General features: G+C 29.0%; 1 protein-coding gene across 2 annotated transcripts; it reads left to right on the top strand.

Moving 5' to 3' along the window:
* The first annotated feature begins 10,007 nt into the window (after nt 1-10,007).
* On the top strand, nt 10,008-18,609 carry LOC107421277 (MADS-box protein SVP). Of its 2 annotated transcripts, none has more exons than XM_048475116.2 (9): nt 10,008-10,315; nt 10,540-10,733; nt 15,224-15,302; nt 16,150-16,211; nt 16,299-16,398; nt 16,480-16,521; nt 16,974-17,015; nt 17,100-17,260; nt 18,280-18,609. In XM_048475116.2, exons 2-9 carry the CDS (start codon nt 10,552-10,554, stop codon nt 18,293-18,295), a joined length of 684 nt encoding a protein of 227 aa, XP_048331073.1. In that variant the 5' UTR covers nt 10,008-10,315; nt 10,540-10,551; the 3' UTR covers nt 18,296-18,609. The 2 variants fall into 2 exon arrangements, with proteins under 2 accessions (XP_048331073.1, XP_015885971.1); XM_016030485.4 differs by having other exon boundaries at nt 10,010-10,238.
* Nucleotides 18,610-18,977: the final 368 nt, after the last annotated feature.

The following is an 18,977-nucleotide window of genomic DNA, read 5'->3' on the forward strand; positions in this document are numbered from 1 at the left end:
AAAAAAAAAAAAAGCAGTAAACTGTGGAACGTGAGCAGCATGTGATTTATGTTTAATGGACTTTGTGATTTATATTTAACAGACTGTTAAATTTTAATAGATTTGTCAAATTTTGTAAATAAAGGCATTATCTGTCAAAAAAAATTTACACCCTTTTATAAAAGATTATGTAAAATTAAAGGGTGAAATTGGTACATAGGATAGGTTCGGACATGACTAGATTGGACAGGACAAGTCTACATCGGATAGGATTGGACATGATAGAATAATGCAGTCCTGTGTTTGGCATAGCTTGAATGATGGATTAGTTGTCTCATGTTTGGTAGAGGATTGAACTGGATTAGACTATTTTGTAATTATTTAAAATAATTATTTTTAAAAGTGAAAAATTTGAATGATATATTTATATTTACAAAATATATATATATATATATATATATAATTAAAGTTGTAAATTTATAAATTTATATTTACATACAAAATTTTAATATTTTTTTACACCCACAAATTATATTAATATATAATTTTAGAAATAAATTAAAATAAATTATAACATAATATCTTATAAATAACAATTAACTAAAAATAAAAATAATTCAATGGTATTTATAACTAGAGTTATAAATATTATATATTTTTATTATAAAACAATTGTAATTTTTCTTACACCCATAAATTACGTTAATATATTGTTTTAAAAACCAATTAAAATAAAATTATGATATAGTAAATCACAAATAACAATTAATTAAAAATCATAAAAAAAAGAAGTTAACATTATATTGAATTAAGAATTTGTTGATGATATAAGAATATCCATCTCTACTTCATACATGTATATATTTCACATGTAGTTTTAGTTTTAACAAGTGCAAGATACATAATATATATTGGATTTTACAAGGATAATATGCTTATATAACAAAAAAGTAAATACACCCAGTGATAATAATTCAAATAAATAACCTAATATAAAACCATTCTTCCACTTGTTGTTCAAGTGAACACTTATATGTGCGGTGGTATTTTGTATTGGATTTGCCTTATTACAATTCCTTATCATTCATTCTACATACTCAACATAAGCAATTTAAGCTTCTTCAGTTGTATTATATGTTTGATATAAATTATTTTAAATCTTTGCACTTGCTGATGACATTCAGGTCAAGAATTATATATCCCTAGTTGTCTACTTTTAAACAAAACATAAACTCTTTTCTTTGCCATTCAATATTCTTGCATATAATAATAAATGATAATACATAATATGATTGTAACAACTCATACCAATATACCTCTATTGTACAAGTTTGACAATGCTTGACTAAGTGAACTGTATATGGGTCCCAAATTGACTTATTCTATGATTAAGATTTTTGTTTTGACTGATGCATCATTGTGTAGGGCTTGTTGATACGAGTTCATAGACTGACAGCATATCAAATTCTGAGTTACGGATAAAAAGTTATGGATCTGAGAAGGTTTAAATATAAGTTTTATATCATTGTCCAAACTAGTCTCAAGTTTTTGTCTGTTAGTGATCCAAAGCTCTATATAAACCTTAGGAAGCATGTCCAATAGGAAACAAACCCTGGAATACCCACTTTGTCCCCCAAACCCCAGAAATTTCTCTCCAAACCCACATGGCCGAGCTACGCTGCCACGAACCCTTTTAATGCTCAACCGGGTCATCATCGTTTTACCAATTCCAGCCACCATCTAGCTCTAGGCACCCTTGTTACCCACCTAGAGACGACCACGCCGGCCAAATTTCAAGCCAAATCACCGACTGAAGCACCGGGATCGATTGTTTGAAGCTGGCGGTGATTGTTTGGACTTTTCTAGCCATTTGGCCATTCCAAGCTGACCCATATGCCCCTCCCCCCATTTTTAGATCCTTTGAACTCATTTCCGTGCTCATTTGCCAAGATTCCTCGTCGTTTGAGAGATACATCAACATAGTGTTTGGCCGAGTATTATGACAAATTTTCCAACCACCTGTGACACTTTTGGACCGAGACACTCGTATTGAGTCTGGAGGCAGTCCTAGAAGGTAGCAGGAGTTAACATCTACAGTATTATGAATGGTTATATCATTTTAAAATTTTTTGGATATATAGTATAATATATATGGGGTTTGAATATTATACGTATATACCATTTGATTGAAATGTTATTTTATACATAAATAAATATTTGCTTTTACATATATGTATTATCATTTTATGTGACTTTTGACAATATTTTATTATTGTAAAAGTAATTATAATACTTTTTTTTTTCTAAACTAACTTATGACAAATATATAAATTATTATCATAAATATCATTTATTAGCTTTTCTATGTTGGCCATCGCCATTTTTCTAATATCTATTGTTATACAAATAAATGCTAGAATATGTTTTGATTATCATTTTAGTATGACCATTGATAACTGCTTATTAGTGAAATTTATATATCATATGATAATTTAAATTGTTATTATTAAAATATTCATTTAGTGTTTTAATATAAAAAATAATAATAAAATTAATTTTCTAAATTAAAATTTACTATATAAATTAATAGTGATAATCAACAATGATAAATAATAAAACTCTTTCGATATATAAGAATAAACACTCTTTCGATATATAAGAATAAATAGACTTTTCATACCAATCAACTCAATAAAAGATACTACCCAAATAAAAAAAAAAAAAACTTAGTAAAAAATAATAAACTTTTCCAATTTTCATTTATTTATTTATTTAGGTGTCTACAAGCATTTTGAGTATGAGTTGAAATGATTTGTAATTTAAAAAAGAAAAATACATAAATATTTAACAACCATTTGAAAATTCAATCTACAATAATTTTGTCTAATATTAATATGTATATTTATTTTGTTTATTTTAAAAAAATATATTTTTTTTAAGACTTATTTTATCATTGATAAAAAGTATTTTTATATTTATACTTAATCACGTTGTCAAGTCAACCTTCTTAAGTATATGATTACTCTCATAAGGTTTATTTATTACCTAGAAGGTTGTATTGCCGAGAGCTATATTTGTGAAAAAACGATTGAGTTTTTTAGTGAATTTCAAAGAGGGTTAGATGCAATTGGAAGCCCCATTGGTAGATATCAAAAGTTAAATGATGACGATGATGTTGGTGCCCCCATTGAAGGTGGAAAAGTCAATCAATTGATCAACAACTTTGGGAGAAGTCCATAGATGCGTACGTATATACATGTTAAAGTATAGATTAGTTGATATTTTATATATATTTATTAAATAAGAAAACCTTTCTTTGTTAACTTCATTTGGAAGCCTTGAAGTCAAGCAAAAAAAAAAAAAAAAAATCAAGCAAAAAAAAAAAAAGCAAAATGGCTTCAAGATAAATATAAATGTACATTTATGTATTGGTTACGTGATAAAGTATGAAAAAAATAAACATTCAATATCATTGTTCTAGCTTTAGTTTTAGTGAATAAATATTTTTTATACTTTTTTTCCATTGACTATATTGAACAAGAGCTTAGTCAACCAAATCACACAGTTTCAGAAACATTGAAATGGATAGCACATGGTCTGCAATGGGTAGTAACGATGATGGAACCTATCCCGGGAACCCTCCTAGGATCTCCTGGGTGGTCCCGCTTAGTAAGTTCCACTGGACAATCCTTGAGAATATCCAATAGAATCTCATATTAAAACGTGGACAACGAACACCAGCAATATCAATAATACCTTGATATAAGAATATAAAATAAATCTACAACAGCACAAGTCCACAACCGGCCTATTGTACCACAGGCCATAACTACACATATATATATAGTAGGAGCTCTACTGAGTCCAATATCTAAATCAGAGCATTCTAAGAGTGTCAATGAAGTCTCAGAGTACAAATAAAAAACACATAAGTTCAGAAGATAATGATAAATAAAGAAAGGATAAATACGGTTGCTGTCGTGGAAGGAACAAAGTAATAAACTGTGCACGAGATAGACTGCTACTAGCTGCTTAAGCCTAGGGAAATGAATTTAAAACAAATAAAATGTGAGATAAAGAGATCTCAATGAGTGGAATAGTATAATAGAAAAATATCAATTTATTTGCATAAAAATTTTTCTCTCCAGACCTCTCATTTCACTTGTTTGAAAAGTTTCCCGTTTAAAAATCATTTCAAAAAATCCGAACTTGTATCCCAATTTAATATCATAAAACTGATGGTCAAAAGTGTAACATGAATGATCAATATAATATTATAAAATAACTTGATCAAGATGAAAAAAAATTGAGAATAAATTATTATAAACACAGTTCCATAAAATATTTATAAACATGCAGTAATTAAATCACAATATTTGAAAACCAATAATGCACTTAAAATACATGCAATGTAACATTCGATGTACCAACTGTAAACCATAGGATACACCCACCTCACAATTCTTAATATCCAAAAGATATGGTGGAAATAGTAAACTGTTGGGACGTACTCAACCTCACGGTCTATGGCAATAAATATCATGTGGGTTGAATCCAACCTCACGGTACCTTGGCAATAATAAACCATCAGATAAACCCGACCTCATGGTCCATGGCAATAATAAACTGTTGGATGAAACCAACCTCATAGCACCGTGGTAATAATAAACTATTGGATAACTTTGACCTCATGGTCCATGGCAATAATAAACCGTTGGATGAAACCAACCTCACGGTACCATGGCAAACCGAGCACGCTGTAATATAATACTAAACTGAAACTCTAGTACTATATGGTACATCAATTAAAAATAACCAACACAGTATTCTTAAAACAATCTTGTAAGATCATATATATACTTTTCCAAACGATACTGTATCATAAATTATAATTTAATATTTAAATTCCACCGCTTATTTAAATATTCCAAAAATTTCAAAACAGCAGTTCATGCTAAAACCAGAAATATCACAGTGAAATATATTCACCATGAACCAATTTTAAGCATATAAAATTTTAAAATATTTGAACATGCTTAAAATCATGTGATTTTCAATCTGCTTTCTCAACCAAATAATTTCCAAAATGATTTGAAATCTCAATTTGATTTCCATGATATTTAAATACCACCAGTCCATTTATGAACTTATTAGAACTGAAAATCATTTAAAATATTGTCAAAATTCACATAAAATGATAATACATATATGTGAAAGCAGATATTTATATATGCATAAAACAAAATTTCAATCAAACGATATATACATAAAATATTTAAACCACATATATATTATATTATATACCTAAAACATTTAAAAATGATATAACCACTCACAGCACTACAGATGCTCACTCCTACTCCTCTATAGGATTGCCTCCAAGCTCAACTCGATTGTTTGTAATATAATAAAATATTCTTCATGCTCCAAATAACTAAACCAAAGATACTTGTATGACCCAAATGTCTTCAAATAATTTATAATACTATAAAATTACATAAATTGGACACCGAACAGTCCAATTATACTGTGTACCCTTAGGATCCAGTATTCAAAATTGGAGATTTTCACCCGAAGCCTAATCTTTTGAAATTGAATCTCCAAATGGGTCCTAATAATATCCAACTTCATTAATCCAACTCCAATTTTAACCAATTTGACCAATTTTGTCTAAACACAGTCTGAATTTATCCAAAAATTAACTAATTGACCCAAAAATAGATAAATTATCAAACGACCATAAAATTCACAAACTTTATATCCATGGAAAGCCCAAGAGACAAGGAGCCTACCAGTATGCTCACCTCGATCCAAAGATTCCTCCAATGGCTGAAAAACTCGGTTGAATCTTCGATCGAATTTCCTGTTGTTGTATCTCTCAAATGGTGAGGAATTTGGGTAAAATAACCATGCAAATGAAACTGCCGAAAAATGGCCAAATGGTCAGAAAACATCAAACAACAGCCGCCGACTTCAAACAGCTGATCCCAGCATGTCCGCCATCAGTTTGGCCTGAAATTTGGCCGGCAAGGTCGTCTCAAGGTGGGTAAGGAGGGTGTCTAGTGCATACATAAGGAGTGTTGTCGAAATCGGGTAAAACGGCGATAACCTAATTAGGCGTAAAACGGGTTCGAAATGACCTAGTTCGGGTCCTTGGGTTTGAAGAGAAATTTCTTGGGTTTGGGTGACAAAATGGGTGTTTTGGAACTTGTTTCCTACTGGACATGCTTTCCCACATTTATATAAAGCTTTAGGTCACTAACAGATGAAAATCTGAAACTGGTTTAGACACTGATATAAAACTATTATTTCAAATTTTACAGAACCATAACTTTTTATTCGTAACTCAACATTTGGTGTGCCTTCAGTCTATGAACTCATATCGACGAGATCTACATAATGGTACCTCAATCAAACAAAAAATATTGATCATTGAAAAAGTCAACTTGGACTATATATTGTTCACTTGGTCAAACTTGTTAAAATATGTGTATTTTTGATACGGGATATTACAAACGAAGCATGAAGGATATGAGATTAGAGGGGCTCGATTCAACACTATAATATGGATAATAAGTGGGTCACCTAGAATAGTGGTGTGAAAGTAATTACCAAACGTGAGCATTTTGCTAGTGCTAAGGATAATAATCCTATTTTAGCTGAGATGACATACTATGGGGTAATAAGAGAAATCTGTGATGTCAATTACTTTGTGTTTTGAATCCCCATATTAAAGTGTAATTGGGTTGATACTAGTGGTGTGAAAGTTGAAGAGATAGAGTTTACATATGTTAATTTAAATAAAATAGGATACAAATCTGACAATTTTATTATAGTTTCACAACTTCAACAAGTATTTATGTTGATGATTAACTTGATTTGAGATGGTCTGTAGTTTTAACTCCACTACAACATGGTACTTTTGTTGAAGAAGATGTTCTTGGCGGTACTACAATTGCCATTTGTGATACAGTTGCCAAGTGTGGTTGAAAATGATAAGGAGGATGATTGTGAGAATGGTTATGCTCATAATGATTGCGAGGGAATACGGACAAAAAACATACCATCTACTAAATAAATTGGTAAGTAGATTCATTACGTTTAAATAATTACATTTGTTATTATTGTTTTAATTAATTTTTTGTTCCTTTTTTATTATGTGTTTTCCATTCTTAGGAGAAATGTACCTTGTCAAAACTTAAGAACAATGATAATTTTAACATTTTGATTTACTAAATTACTTTATAATAATTAATTTTTATTTATTTTCTATGTGTTAATAATTTTTTAACATAATTTTTCCATGTGTAGTATAAGGATGTAACTTGATCAACAAGAGGATGTCAACCAATTTAGAGCTGAATGGGTATCAATTATAATCTCATACCTTTTATCTCAATGAGTATGTATGCATGGAAGTTTAATTACTTTTGTTTGTACATATAAAATAGTTGACCAAATTATCAAAATATTACATGAGTTAATATTGAATTTATTTGAAATATTATTTTGTTATGCAAATATTTATTTTAATTTTGTTGTATTTTAATTATTTTGGATGAAGCGAGCTTTTAATCCAGTTTTGATAAAATTAAAACATCAATTCAACCAAAAATAAATAAATAAATAAATAAATAAAAGGTGACATTTTTATGCAAAAACGTCCCTAAAGGTGAGAAAAACCAACATTTTTAAGCAAAAATGTAGACTTTGATTAAGTTTTTAGCGACTCTTTTAACAAAAGCATCAACTTTTATTTTATACTTTTAGCGACTCTTTTAGAAAAAGCGTCGTCTTTTATATTTTTGTTGGCGTTTTAGGGATGATTTCCCAAAAACATCGGCTTTTGTGTAAACATTTAGCGACGCTTTTAAAAAAACATCACTAAAAAGTAAAACAAAAGGCCTTACACTTTTAGTGATGTTTATTGGAAAGCATCGACTGTTATGTAAACTTTTTACGACGCTTTTTAAAAGCGTGGGGTATTATATAAACATTTAACCTCTTTTAGAAGAAAGCGTCGCTAAAAGCTCAAACAATAGCTGATGCTTTTCTAAAAAGCGTTGGCTTTTCCCCGGTTTTTCTATATTTTTAGTGACACTTATATGCAAAAACTTCGGATATTCTTCAATATTTAATGACTCTTTTCATTGAAAAGTGTTGGTTTTCTATAAATATTTAGTGATGCTTTTTTTATTAAAACTGTCGGCTTTTTCTGAATATTAGCAGACACTTTCGAAGCGTTGGTTTTTGTATGGTTTTCTGAATAGATATTTAAGTTATATGAATATGTTAATCAATAATATTTTAATATATATTATTTGATAAATAAATTTAGTAAATATTTTGATATTTATAACATTATTATGAAAGTAATTATAACTAAAAACTAATACCTTTTTTTTTTGTCTAAACTAACTTATGACAAATATATTTTATCCCTATATATCAATTAACATTAAATTATTATTGTAAATATTATTTATTAGCTTTTCTATGTAGGCCATTGCCATTTTTCTAATATCTATTATTATATAAATAAATGCTAGAATATGTTTTGATTATTATTTTGATATGATCATTGATAAATGCTTATAAGTGAAATTTATATATTATACGATAATTTAAATAGTTACTATTAAAAAATTTATTAAATATTTTAATATAAAAATAAAAAAATTAATTTTTAAATTAAAATTTACTATATAAATTAATAATAATTATTAATAATGATAAATAATAAGACTCTTTAATATATAAGAGTACAACAAGCTTTTCATACAAATCAACTAGATAAAAAATACTAAAAAAAAAAAAAAACCTTAGTAAAAAATAATAAACTTTTCTAATTCTTTTATTTATTTAGATGTCTACAAGCATTTTGAGTCAATCAATTGGAAAGTCAATCTATAACAGCTTTGTAATATTTATTTTGTATATTTTAAAAAACTTATATTTTTATAAGACTTATTTTATTGTTGACAAAAAATATTTTTATATTTATATTTAATCAGGTCAACCTTTTTAAAATATATGGCTACTCTCGTAAGCTCTATTATTATTATTATTATTATTATTTTTAATCATATGAGCTCCACAAAGTTCTCGGACAGTTTTATTAGATTTTTTTTTTTAATAAAATGTGATAAAATATTTTAACAATCTATATAGCTATCGAAAATCAAAATAAGATTATTTTTCAAATCTTGGAGGTTTAAACGATATTTATTCAAACTTGCTTGTTGTGATTAATTTTTACTAAACTTTAAAGCGATTTTTTTTTTTTTTTTTTTATCAATAAGGTTAATTTCAATCCTACGGGAAAGACTCGCTTTATGGAACTAAACCCACTGGACATTGCCATCGATGTGCCTACACAAAAAATTGCAAACAAAAATATAAACAGTACAAAGTAATTAAAAAAAAAAAATATCGTGCTAATCGATAAATTGCTCACTTGTCGCGATAAATTGAGAAGAGGGTGGTGGGGAACAAAGTAGACTAGTAGGGGTAATGATCGCGGTGAATTGCTGGCGGCATTGCTACTACGTACGGAAAGCGATCGTCCACATAAAATAGTTTATATATCCAATTAATATTTTATTTACCCCACATGTAACAGCATCTATCAAACGATAATTATGTACAAACACTTCCCTAAAAAAGTATATAATACATACACAATAGTATATTTTCCAAATAATTTAAAATTTTCAATATTTCTGTGTGAGACTGCTAGTCTTTCTGACAACACAAAAAAAAAAAAAAAATATATATATATATATATATTTAAAAAATAAAAATAACACTTCTAAAAATAAATAGAATAAAAATAAATTTCTATTTAAGGTAACTATTATTTGTTGGCAAAAGACTTTTGGGATTATATTACAATAATTAGATTGGAAAATATTACCGCAGTTAGCAAAGGGAGCAAGAAGAATAAGATTGACCCAGACCCAAATTCAGTAAGTAAATAAATACAAACCTAGTTTTGATTGACCCATAGATTTTGGCTCTCCCAAAGTCATTCTCTCTCTTGGATTTTTTCTAACCTTTTTAGGCAACAAAATGTCAAAAACTTGAGATGATAAAAGAGGTTCTTTGTTTCGCTAGAAAAGGGAAGACACCCTTTCCATTCTTGAACACAAAAGCCAAGTGCTCTCTTTCTCTCTCTAAGGCTTGGCTTTTCTTTTTCGCTGTAATCTGACCCTAAAACACACAGTACGATCCCTAGCCGTCCCAGCACACCGAGAAAGGTAAAATACGAAGAAAAACCCGCTTTCTCTCTCTCTCCATATGTCTTTGTAGTCTGCATGTTCATGAGCTACGATTGGTGGGTTTTTCTAACTTTTCTTATCACCGAGATCTGAACTAGGGTTTTTGATAAAAATAAAAAGTTTGTCCAAAATTTGTCTTAGAGATTAGACCCGGATTTTTCTATTCCTTTTTATGCTGGCTAGCCTGGTTTATGGGCCTTTTTCTTTTATTTTCTTTTATTTTTTTTATTTTGATAAATGTGTTTAGGAAAATGTGTAAAATGCTTGGCTTTAATTTTAGGGGAAGAGAAAAATGGCAAGGGAGAAGATCAAGATCAAGAAGATTGATAACGTGACGGCGAGGCAGGTTACCTTCTCAAAGAGAAGACGAGGGCTGTTCAAAAAAGCTGAAGAGCTTTCGGTTTTGTGCGATGTTGAGGTTGCGCTTATCATCTTTTCTGCTACTGGGAAGCTCTTCGAGTACTCCAGCTCAAGGTACTAATTTTTTTTTTTTTCTTTTTCTACCCTTAAAAAAGCTAATGATTTTTCTTATTTGTGCCTGAAAGAATGCTTAAACGATCTGATCCACCAAAAAAAAAAAAAAAAAAGAAGATTTTGATGGCTTCCTACTTTGTTTGCTGAAAATCCCCTGGTTTCACGTTAAATAATTGCAGAAATTTAAAGTTTTATTTCTAACTACAAATCAGAAGCTTTCTTTTCTTTTCTTTTCTTTTGTTTTTTCCCCCTCACTTCTTTTTAAAGAACGAGTTTCCTTAATCTTTTACTTAAAGGAAACGCTTTTACATGAGCTTCCTTCAATGGATTGCAATTTTCAACTCTCTTTTTCTCATAGTAGCAGACCCAGACGCTTCAGTAACAGTATTATTTTTTGTGTTGAAAAAAAGAAAACAAAAAAAAAAAAAATATATATATATATATATACATATATATATATATATATATATATATATAAAATTATTTCAATCATTTCTCTTAAAATTCTTGGAGGTTTACCTGTTCATTTCATTTGTCTTTTACATGAAATTATACCGCTTTTTGTAATTTCTTTAATTTTCAATCATATAATTAGCTGGGGTTAGGTTGATATTTAATTGATCCATAAGACTACCTGAGTTTTTTTTTTTTTTTTAATTCTTTTTTTCCTTTTACATAATATCGATCGTACTGCGCATTTTCAGTCCCGTGTTGCTTTGTCTACTTGTCACTCACACCTGTGTTGGTTATAGATATTTAATGTACATGGAATCTTTTTGGGTGGGCCTAAAATAATTATTAATTTGAAAAAAGTTATATATATATATATGTATGCAGTATAATTTCTTGTGGTGAATTGAATTGGAAGCTTTTATTTACTCTCCCTCCCCATAAACCAAATATCAATGTAAATCTCATAGTGATTTGCTGAAAACTTACATTTAGAATTGTAGTTTCAGTAGCATGAAGTATTTGTGTTTATGATAATTTTGAGTTCATAATATACTGTGTGTTTATGTATATGCAAAAGATTATAGGTGTTTCTTTTGAGAATATATAATGTCAATTACAAGGCGATGAGTACATTTATGCTATGAGCTATCCTATGCGCATATAATATTAGTTTAATGATTAGTCTCTTTTGATTGACTGAGCGATTCCATAAGTAGGCAATGCACTTGGAGATTATAGAAGGTTCATGTACGAACAAAAAATTGATGAAATAATAATAGTGGAATCCATATCTTTATAAATTAATTACACAAGTACATTATCATCTCAACTAAGAATGAGATGCGAATCTTTGCTGATACTGGACATGTCATGAATGATATTGACACCGAAATTTGTAAGAGAGCTTGGAAAAACCTGATGTTATAATATTTTTTCTGGCTCTAAATACATCGATTCTCTGTTTGATGCAAAGTTCTTTTTTATTTTTTTATTTTTGTTTTTTCTTATATGTAGGTTGCTTGCTTCAATAGTTTGTTAAATATTAGTCAATGGTAGTTAGACATTTTTATTAACTATAAATGTGAGGGGAAAGAAAAAAAGTAGCACAGTTTAAAATTGTGTGGTTTTTTTTTTTTTTTTAAATTTCCTCCTTAATATTGGTAGTTAATGAATATGTCTAACAAACTCTAACTGCTATCAATCAATTAACAAACTATTAAAATAAGCAAATTACAAACAATTTAAAAGAAAAAGACCAAAACAAAAAATAAAAAATGAACTTGTTATCAAACGGGGCTAAATTTAGTATTTAAATAATTAAAATTGATTGACAAAGAGTTGCTTTTTCACTATGTTACTATCCTTCCAGCCCCCACACAACCAATCTTCATTTTATATGGAAACTAGGAGAATACATTATTATATTATCAAAATCGTGGAAAATTTTGCTAATACAGTTGGACACATGTAATATAAAAAGTTTTCCTTAAACTCATTGTTAAATTTCATCTTAAACTGTCTTGCACAGCCCTACATTGAGTTATAAAGTAGGTTTATAATTGATAAGTCTTATATGGGCCATCGACTACGCCTACATGAAATGGACTAGAATCCTAAAAGTTTACTTGGATAGCATTTTAAGGTGAAATTAGATCAGTTGAAGTTTTAGATGATAGGATTCTACAAGAGCTGCAATGAAAATTAAACAATAGAGCATAAAAAAATTTATCACTAACTACAGTTACATTTTATTTGTTTGTAACCAATAAGTAAACTTGTTAGCCATTACGGCTTGTGGTCTTTTTTTATTTATAGTGAGTTTACTTATAAAAAAGAAAACCAAAATTTTTTTTATTTAGAAATGATTTTCATTTATATTTTCTTAATACTCCCTTTTTTAACGTGGGCTTTACCTTTTGTGGAATCATTTACAGACTATGCCCTAGATAATGTATAAAGTATGTGAGCTAAGGATTTCAAAGCAATTTGGCTAACAATTTTAAGAGATGTCAAATAGACTAGTAGGTTATTATAAATGGTATTGGAGTCACATTTAGGTCGAAATAAATCTATGTTTCATGGGAACTACCAACGGATAATTGAAGTCTTGATAGTCTCCTAGACTGAAGAACCATTGAGAGTAGAGCATGGTACATCCACACTTTCAAGTATGTGGGTTCAAGTTATGCTCTCCTTCCCTTTAGTTCATAAAATATTAGTGTCTCAGTTTTTTCCTTGAATAATGTGGCATCAAATCAATGGTGGACTAGAATAGGGATAGACGATCTGTATCTATAATTAAGATCGTTTTATGTCTCGAGTAATTATTTCTTTGACAAATTAAAGTTTATGGATGACTAAGTACAATATATACCAATTGATTTGGTAAAATGACATGTTATTATTTTATTGGCGAAAATTTAATATAAACTAAATATAGATAAATAAACATTTAAAAAGATAAATAATATCCAATATATGAGACAATAAAATAACAACATATGGTTTCGCTGTATGAATTGGTTAGCAATTTGATAAAGAGCGTGATATACATCCATGTCGTTGTTGTAGTTGCTCTTCTTCTTCTTCTTCTTCTTAATTATTTGACATTGGTCTAGGCGCCTATCTACTTCGCAATAATTTTGGAATGATCATACATAATGATATAAGGGAGTCGAGGGTGGCATAGATTAATTTATATTGTGGTTTTCCTAAGCTGAGTCTAAACTCTGCGAGAGGAATTTTATATTTTGATTTATATATATTATCTGTAGACATATTAGCCTCGCCTTTTTTTTTTTTTTCTTCATTTTTTTAAATCAGCACTTTTGACTTATTGATAAATCTTTCTTTTCGTTTTATATTAATCTCTTCAATTTTCTCTTTTGATTTATTGGCATATTTTTCTTTATGTTTTTGCAAATCTTTTTTTTTCCCACCCTCTTTGGACTTTATATCTTATTGTACATTTCTTCTTATTAGTATCTTCTTATTTGCTTTCTGACATATCGTTTATTGCTTAGTTCATTTTCTTTGATTCATCCATTTGCAAATATTTGCAAAGACAACAAATTCACGAATGTATACATGCATATATATGTATGTATATATATATATATTTATGTATAGAGTAGTTATACGGTGCGGACCGGTCCGCATGTGGACCACATCTAAGCCGACGCATGTGGATCTGTCCGCACCGTATAACTACTCTATACATAAATATATATACATACATATATATGTATATACATATATATATATATATATATCTGAACCTTATATACAAAGAATCTAGCTAGAGGTCATACTTAAGCTAGGTTTGTCGTGGCCTCTATGTATATTTAGTAGTTTATTGTTTACATAGGCTAGTTTTACTTTTTCTGGAAATGAAAACCGAGGCATGGTATTTTCTATAAAGGCATTTGTCTTTATTAAGATTGATAAATAATTTGTCTGATGTACAGATTTAATATGAATAATGCTAAGAGTCACTCAAACCTGGAAGCTTGCTTATTAAGAATGTAATATACATACATACATATATATATATATATATATATATATGTGTACATGAATTCTGAAGGAAGAGGAAAGAAGCTTCAGCTCATGATTCGGGTTTGAGTGGTGATAATTAGTCCCACATTTATGTTTATATCCGTATTTATATCCACAATCTGGATGGGAAATCATTTTGTAGACCCGGCCTAATATAAGTCCATTTACAGCCTCTATATATAAAGTAAAGTTTTACCTACTATAAGCCCTATTCACTGCCTACAGTGGAGTTTTAAAATACAGTGGTTAAACTTAGTTGTACCCGCTAGTTTGGTTGCACAACACAATCAGGTAAAACAAAGTGGAGGTTAAATTTTTATTTTCGGTGTATATTATTTGTAATGATGTCATCTAAATCAGATTAATTTTTCTGCACTTTTCCATTTTGCCCTGTAAAACAAAATTGATTGATGTTCACTTCAAAACGGATTTGTTATAAGATGCTAACTATACATATTACATCGTCTTGTGTTCTGAAGTATGAAGGAGGTGCTTGCAAGGTATAATCTGCACTCTAATAATCTGGAAAAGTTGGACCAACCATCTCTTGAACTGCAGGTAAAAAATTAGATCAGTTTTTCAATTTTACTTTAAAACACTATTTTTCATAGTACAAAATACCATTATATGTTAGTTCAGGTTTAAAGAATGAGTCTTCACAAGGAAAGTTCAGTGGCAAAATCATCATTTTCTCTAGTAAAAAGTTAAAAGAGTTCTCAAAGCCCTACTTCAATCTAGAGTTAAGATCTTAATAATCAAATTTAAAAAATGAATGCCGCCATTTGTCACCATTGATTTGTTAAATATTACGATTAAGACCCATTGTTGTGATGATAATAGTGGATTGGATTGGTTTCATTTAATTTCATTTTTATTTCTCTTTTCTTTTGCTTTTTAAAACAAAAAAGGTGTGTGGAAAAATGAACCAATAGCTATCTATATAAGAAAGTGAATCCATAGTTGCAGCTGATTGACGTGTTTTTCTCTTAGAGAATATAGTAGGGACCAAATTAAGAAGCTACCCTCTTGTTGCTTCTCAAAGTCAGCTTTTAGACCATCTGGATTATTGGAAAATTTGATTTTTTTTTTTTTCTAATTATACAAAACGCCTAAGTTAGCTTTTAATTATTTCATAATAAGTTTTAAGGCTCCAAAAGCAATCCCAAACGAGGTTGTGGTCATGCTTCAATCAATTATTAGCACGTTATTAAATTAATTTTTACATTTGATGCGTTGCAATTTGTATCCATCCTAAATGACTTGTTGAAAAATTAATGGCACTTATATTTTTGAGATCCTGAAAAGTAAATTCTTAAATTCGTATAATTTTCTCCTAATCTTTGAGGACTCTTGTTGTTTAAGATTGGCATTATTTAATTAGCGACAATTCATTCTTCATTTTTAGCTAGAGAATAGCAATCACATGAGGTTGAGTAAGGAAGTTGCAGATAAGAGCCATCAACTAAGGTAAAATTTAGTGAACTGTTGAAGATTAATTATATATACCATTCAAAATGTTCCTTATGAAAATTAAATTCTATTACCTAACAACAGGCAGTTGAGAGGAGAGGATCTTCAAGGCTTAAATATAGATCAGCTCCAACAGTTGGAAAAAATGATTGAAGCAGGACTTAGCCGTGTGCTGGAGACTAAGGTTAGCACATTTTGGCTGTTGTTTTTGAAAGAAACAACATGATAATGTATAATATGTATTTACTATCCTCATTTCGTTCAGGAAGTTCGAATTATGAGTGAGATTACTGCACTTGAAAAAAAGGTTAGTATAACAGACCTTAATTTCCATATTCGAATTATGGATAGCTGTATTTGCATAAAATTGTTATGGAGGTTGTGTTTAGGATACCATGCATATGAGCTTAAGAGAGCTGGAGCATTATAGTAGTTTTGATATATGTGTAATGTGAAGCCATATGATTCTCTATGAACAAACTGAAAACTCAACGGTTCGTTTTCTTGTTTTCATATTATTTAATACCATGAACTCCTTGATCTTCATTCTGGTTTTATGAACTTTAGTAGCTAGCTATTTTCACTGAATTTCCATGAGCAACAAAGTTATTAGAATAAAGAGTCTTCAGGGATTAGAATTTTCTTCTTCAAACAATCTATGAATGAGGTGAACGTATACTAAAAGTAAATATACTCTGATTCCTAATTTTGGTGCCATATTTTATGTTCTCATGTTGAATATATTAATTAAAAATGCAGGGAGCTGAACTGATTGAAGAGAACAAACAATTAAGACAGAAGGTAAATATATATATATATGCATATATTTATGTATGTATATAAAATTATATGTAAAATTAAGAATCTATGGCTTATTGATTGCAGATGATGATGTTATATAAAGGAAAGAAACCTGTTCTTGTTGAGTGCTCAGATAATGTGATCGTGGAAGAGGGAGTGTCATCAGAGTCTGCAACCAATGTCTACAGCTGCAACAGTGGTCCTCCTGTGGAAGATGATTGCTCCGATACGTCTCTTAAATTAGGGTAAGTTTTAATATTTATTGGTACAATCATGCATGCATAATTAATATATATTAACAATCCTTTTAACCTTCATATACATAGATATCAAGATTAATAAAAGCCTAAAAAACATAGAATTATGATTCAATTAATAAAGATAAATTTCTCTATGCCTATCAGTGTTTTGTATTTTTATTGGCAGAAAATGCATATATATCAATTTTGGAAAATTTCATTGCAAACTTTTCATGTCTTATTTTATTTTATTTTATTTTTCCTTATGGTGAATTTTAACTCCTTTTTTCTATGTTGTTTCACTTTAGCCCCTTTAGTAGTCTTAACTATTATTGGATTTACGTATTTGACTAGGAAACTATTTAACCTTTTATCAAATATATAAATATATATAAGAAACAACCTATTTATTATTTCATTGTATATATTTCATACTTCTTTCCAAATAATAATTATAATTTTGTTAGAAATAAATGTTAAAATGGATGGTTAGTCACTAAATAAGAAGAATATTATTCTTTGTTAGTGAGCTCTTTGGTATACGTGAATAAGAAAAAAAAAATAAAATTTGATGGTGTTATTTTGAGTAATTTTGACTAAAAAAGTGCCTAAGTTGAAACTATAATGAAATGTATGGGCTTATAGCAAAAATTTTCAAAATAGAGATATAGTCGCGAAAAGGATCAAAGTTGATGGGTTGTGGTGAAATGGATCAACATAGTTTAATTATTCAACTAATATTCTTTTATTAATTTTCGAATAAATGTATATATAACTAAAGGATGAATTATTGCGTTAAAGTTATTTGGTGACATTGTTTTTAAAAGTGGTTGGTAAAAACTTGTTCGTTATGCAATTTTAATTTGCATGTCGTAGGCTTAAATATATAAATAATCTGTGTTTTATATTTTGAAATTGGACTGCATTTTCGTGGCTACATCATAGTTGTACACGCGTTCGGTTTTTCTTCTTAGAAGCAATTAGTTTCAATCTTTCAATTGCATGAACTTTAAAATTATTGGCAGGCTTTCCCTTCTCTAGCTGAAAGTGGAGCAGCTGCGGTATGGAAATATATTCATGTTAATGAATAATTAAGCAGGTCCTTGTCATATATATGTGAAGACAATTAACTTGTAATCTTAAGTTGTCACTTGTAAAGTGTTGGCGATGGAGAACATTCAAGCAAGATGTTTTGCGCTCTTCAACTAAAACTAGTATATTGCTATTGGGCTAAGTTAATCTTGCGGGCCTGAATTAAAAGTCCTCAGATTAACAAACGATCCATTACTCCGACGTATTGTTTCTGGTATATTTAACTAAAATGCTACTCTTAGAAGGCCTACAAATTCATTTGACATGTACATGGCACTTAATTGGTGTTTTTTTTTTTTTTGTTTTTTGTTTTTGTTGGGGCAGCAAGTAGTTTTCAATATTAATAAAAAGGTGAATAACAAAAGAATCTTACCTGAACAAAGCTAACGGAGGAATAAATTCCCATAAAGCTGACAGGTACATGATTAACTCTGTTACTTTTCAGTGGACAGCTATATTAACCATACCGAAGAAGGAAAAAAATAATAATAATAAAAAATCAATCATAGGTTTTACCGTGGGGACCCACGCCGCCCCCAAAAGTCTAAATGAAAAAATAAAAAAAATAAAGAAAAAATTATTGTATATATGGTTTTCATTTTCTTGTGAAGTATGAAATACAAGATTATAT

The sequence above is a fragment of the Ziziphus jujuba genome, chromosome 5, assembly GCF_031755915.1.
Source record: "Ziziphus jujuba cultivar Dongzao chromosome 5, ASM3175591v1".
NCBI lineage: Eukaryota > Viridiplantae > Streptophyta > Magnoliopsida > Rosales > Rhamnaceae > Ziziphus > Ziziphus jujuba.

Coding starts and splice junctions, on each gene's coding strand:
- LOC107421277 (XM_048475116.2), top strand. CDS start 10,552: ATGGCAAGGGAGAAGATCAAGATCAAGAAGATTGATAACGTGACGGCG. Junction 16,399..16,479: donor GCCGTGTGCTGGAGACTAAG/GTTAGCACATTT, acceptor CATTTCGTTCAG/GAAGTTCGAATTATGAGTGA. Junction 16,522..16,973: donor TTACTGCACTTGAAAAAAAG/GTTAGTATAACA, acceptor TTAAAAATGCAG/GGAGCTGAACTGATTGAAGA.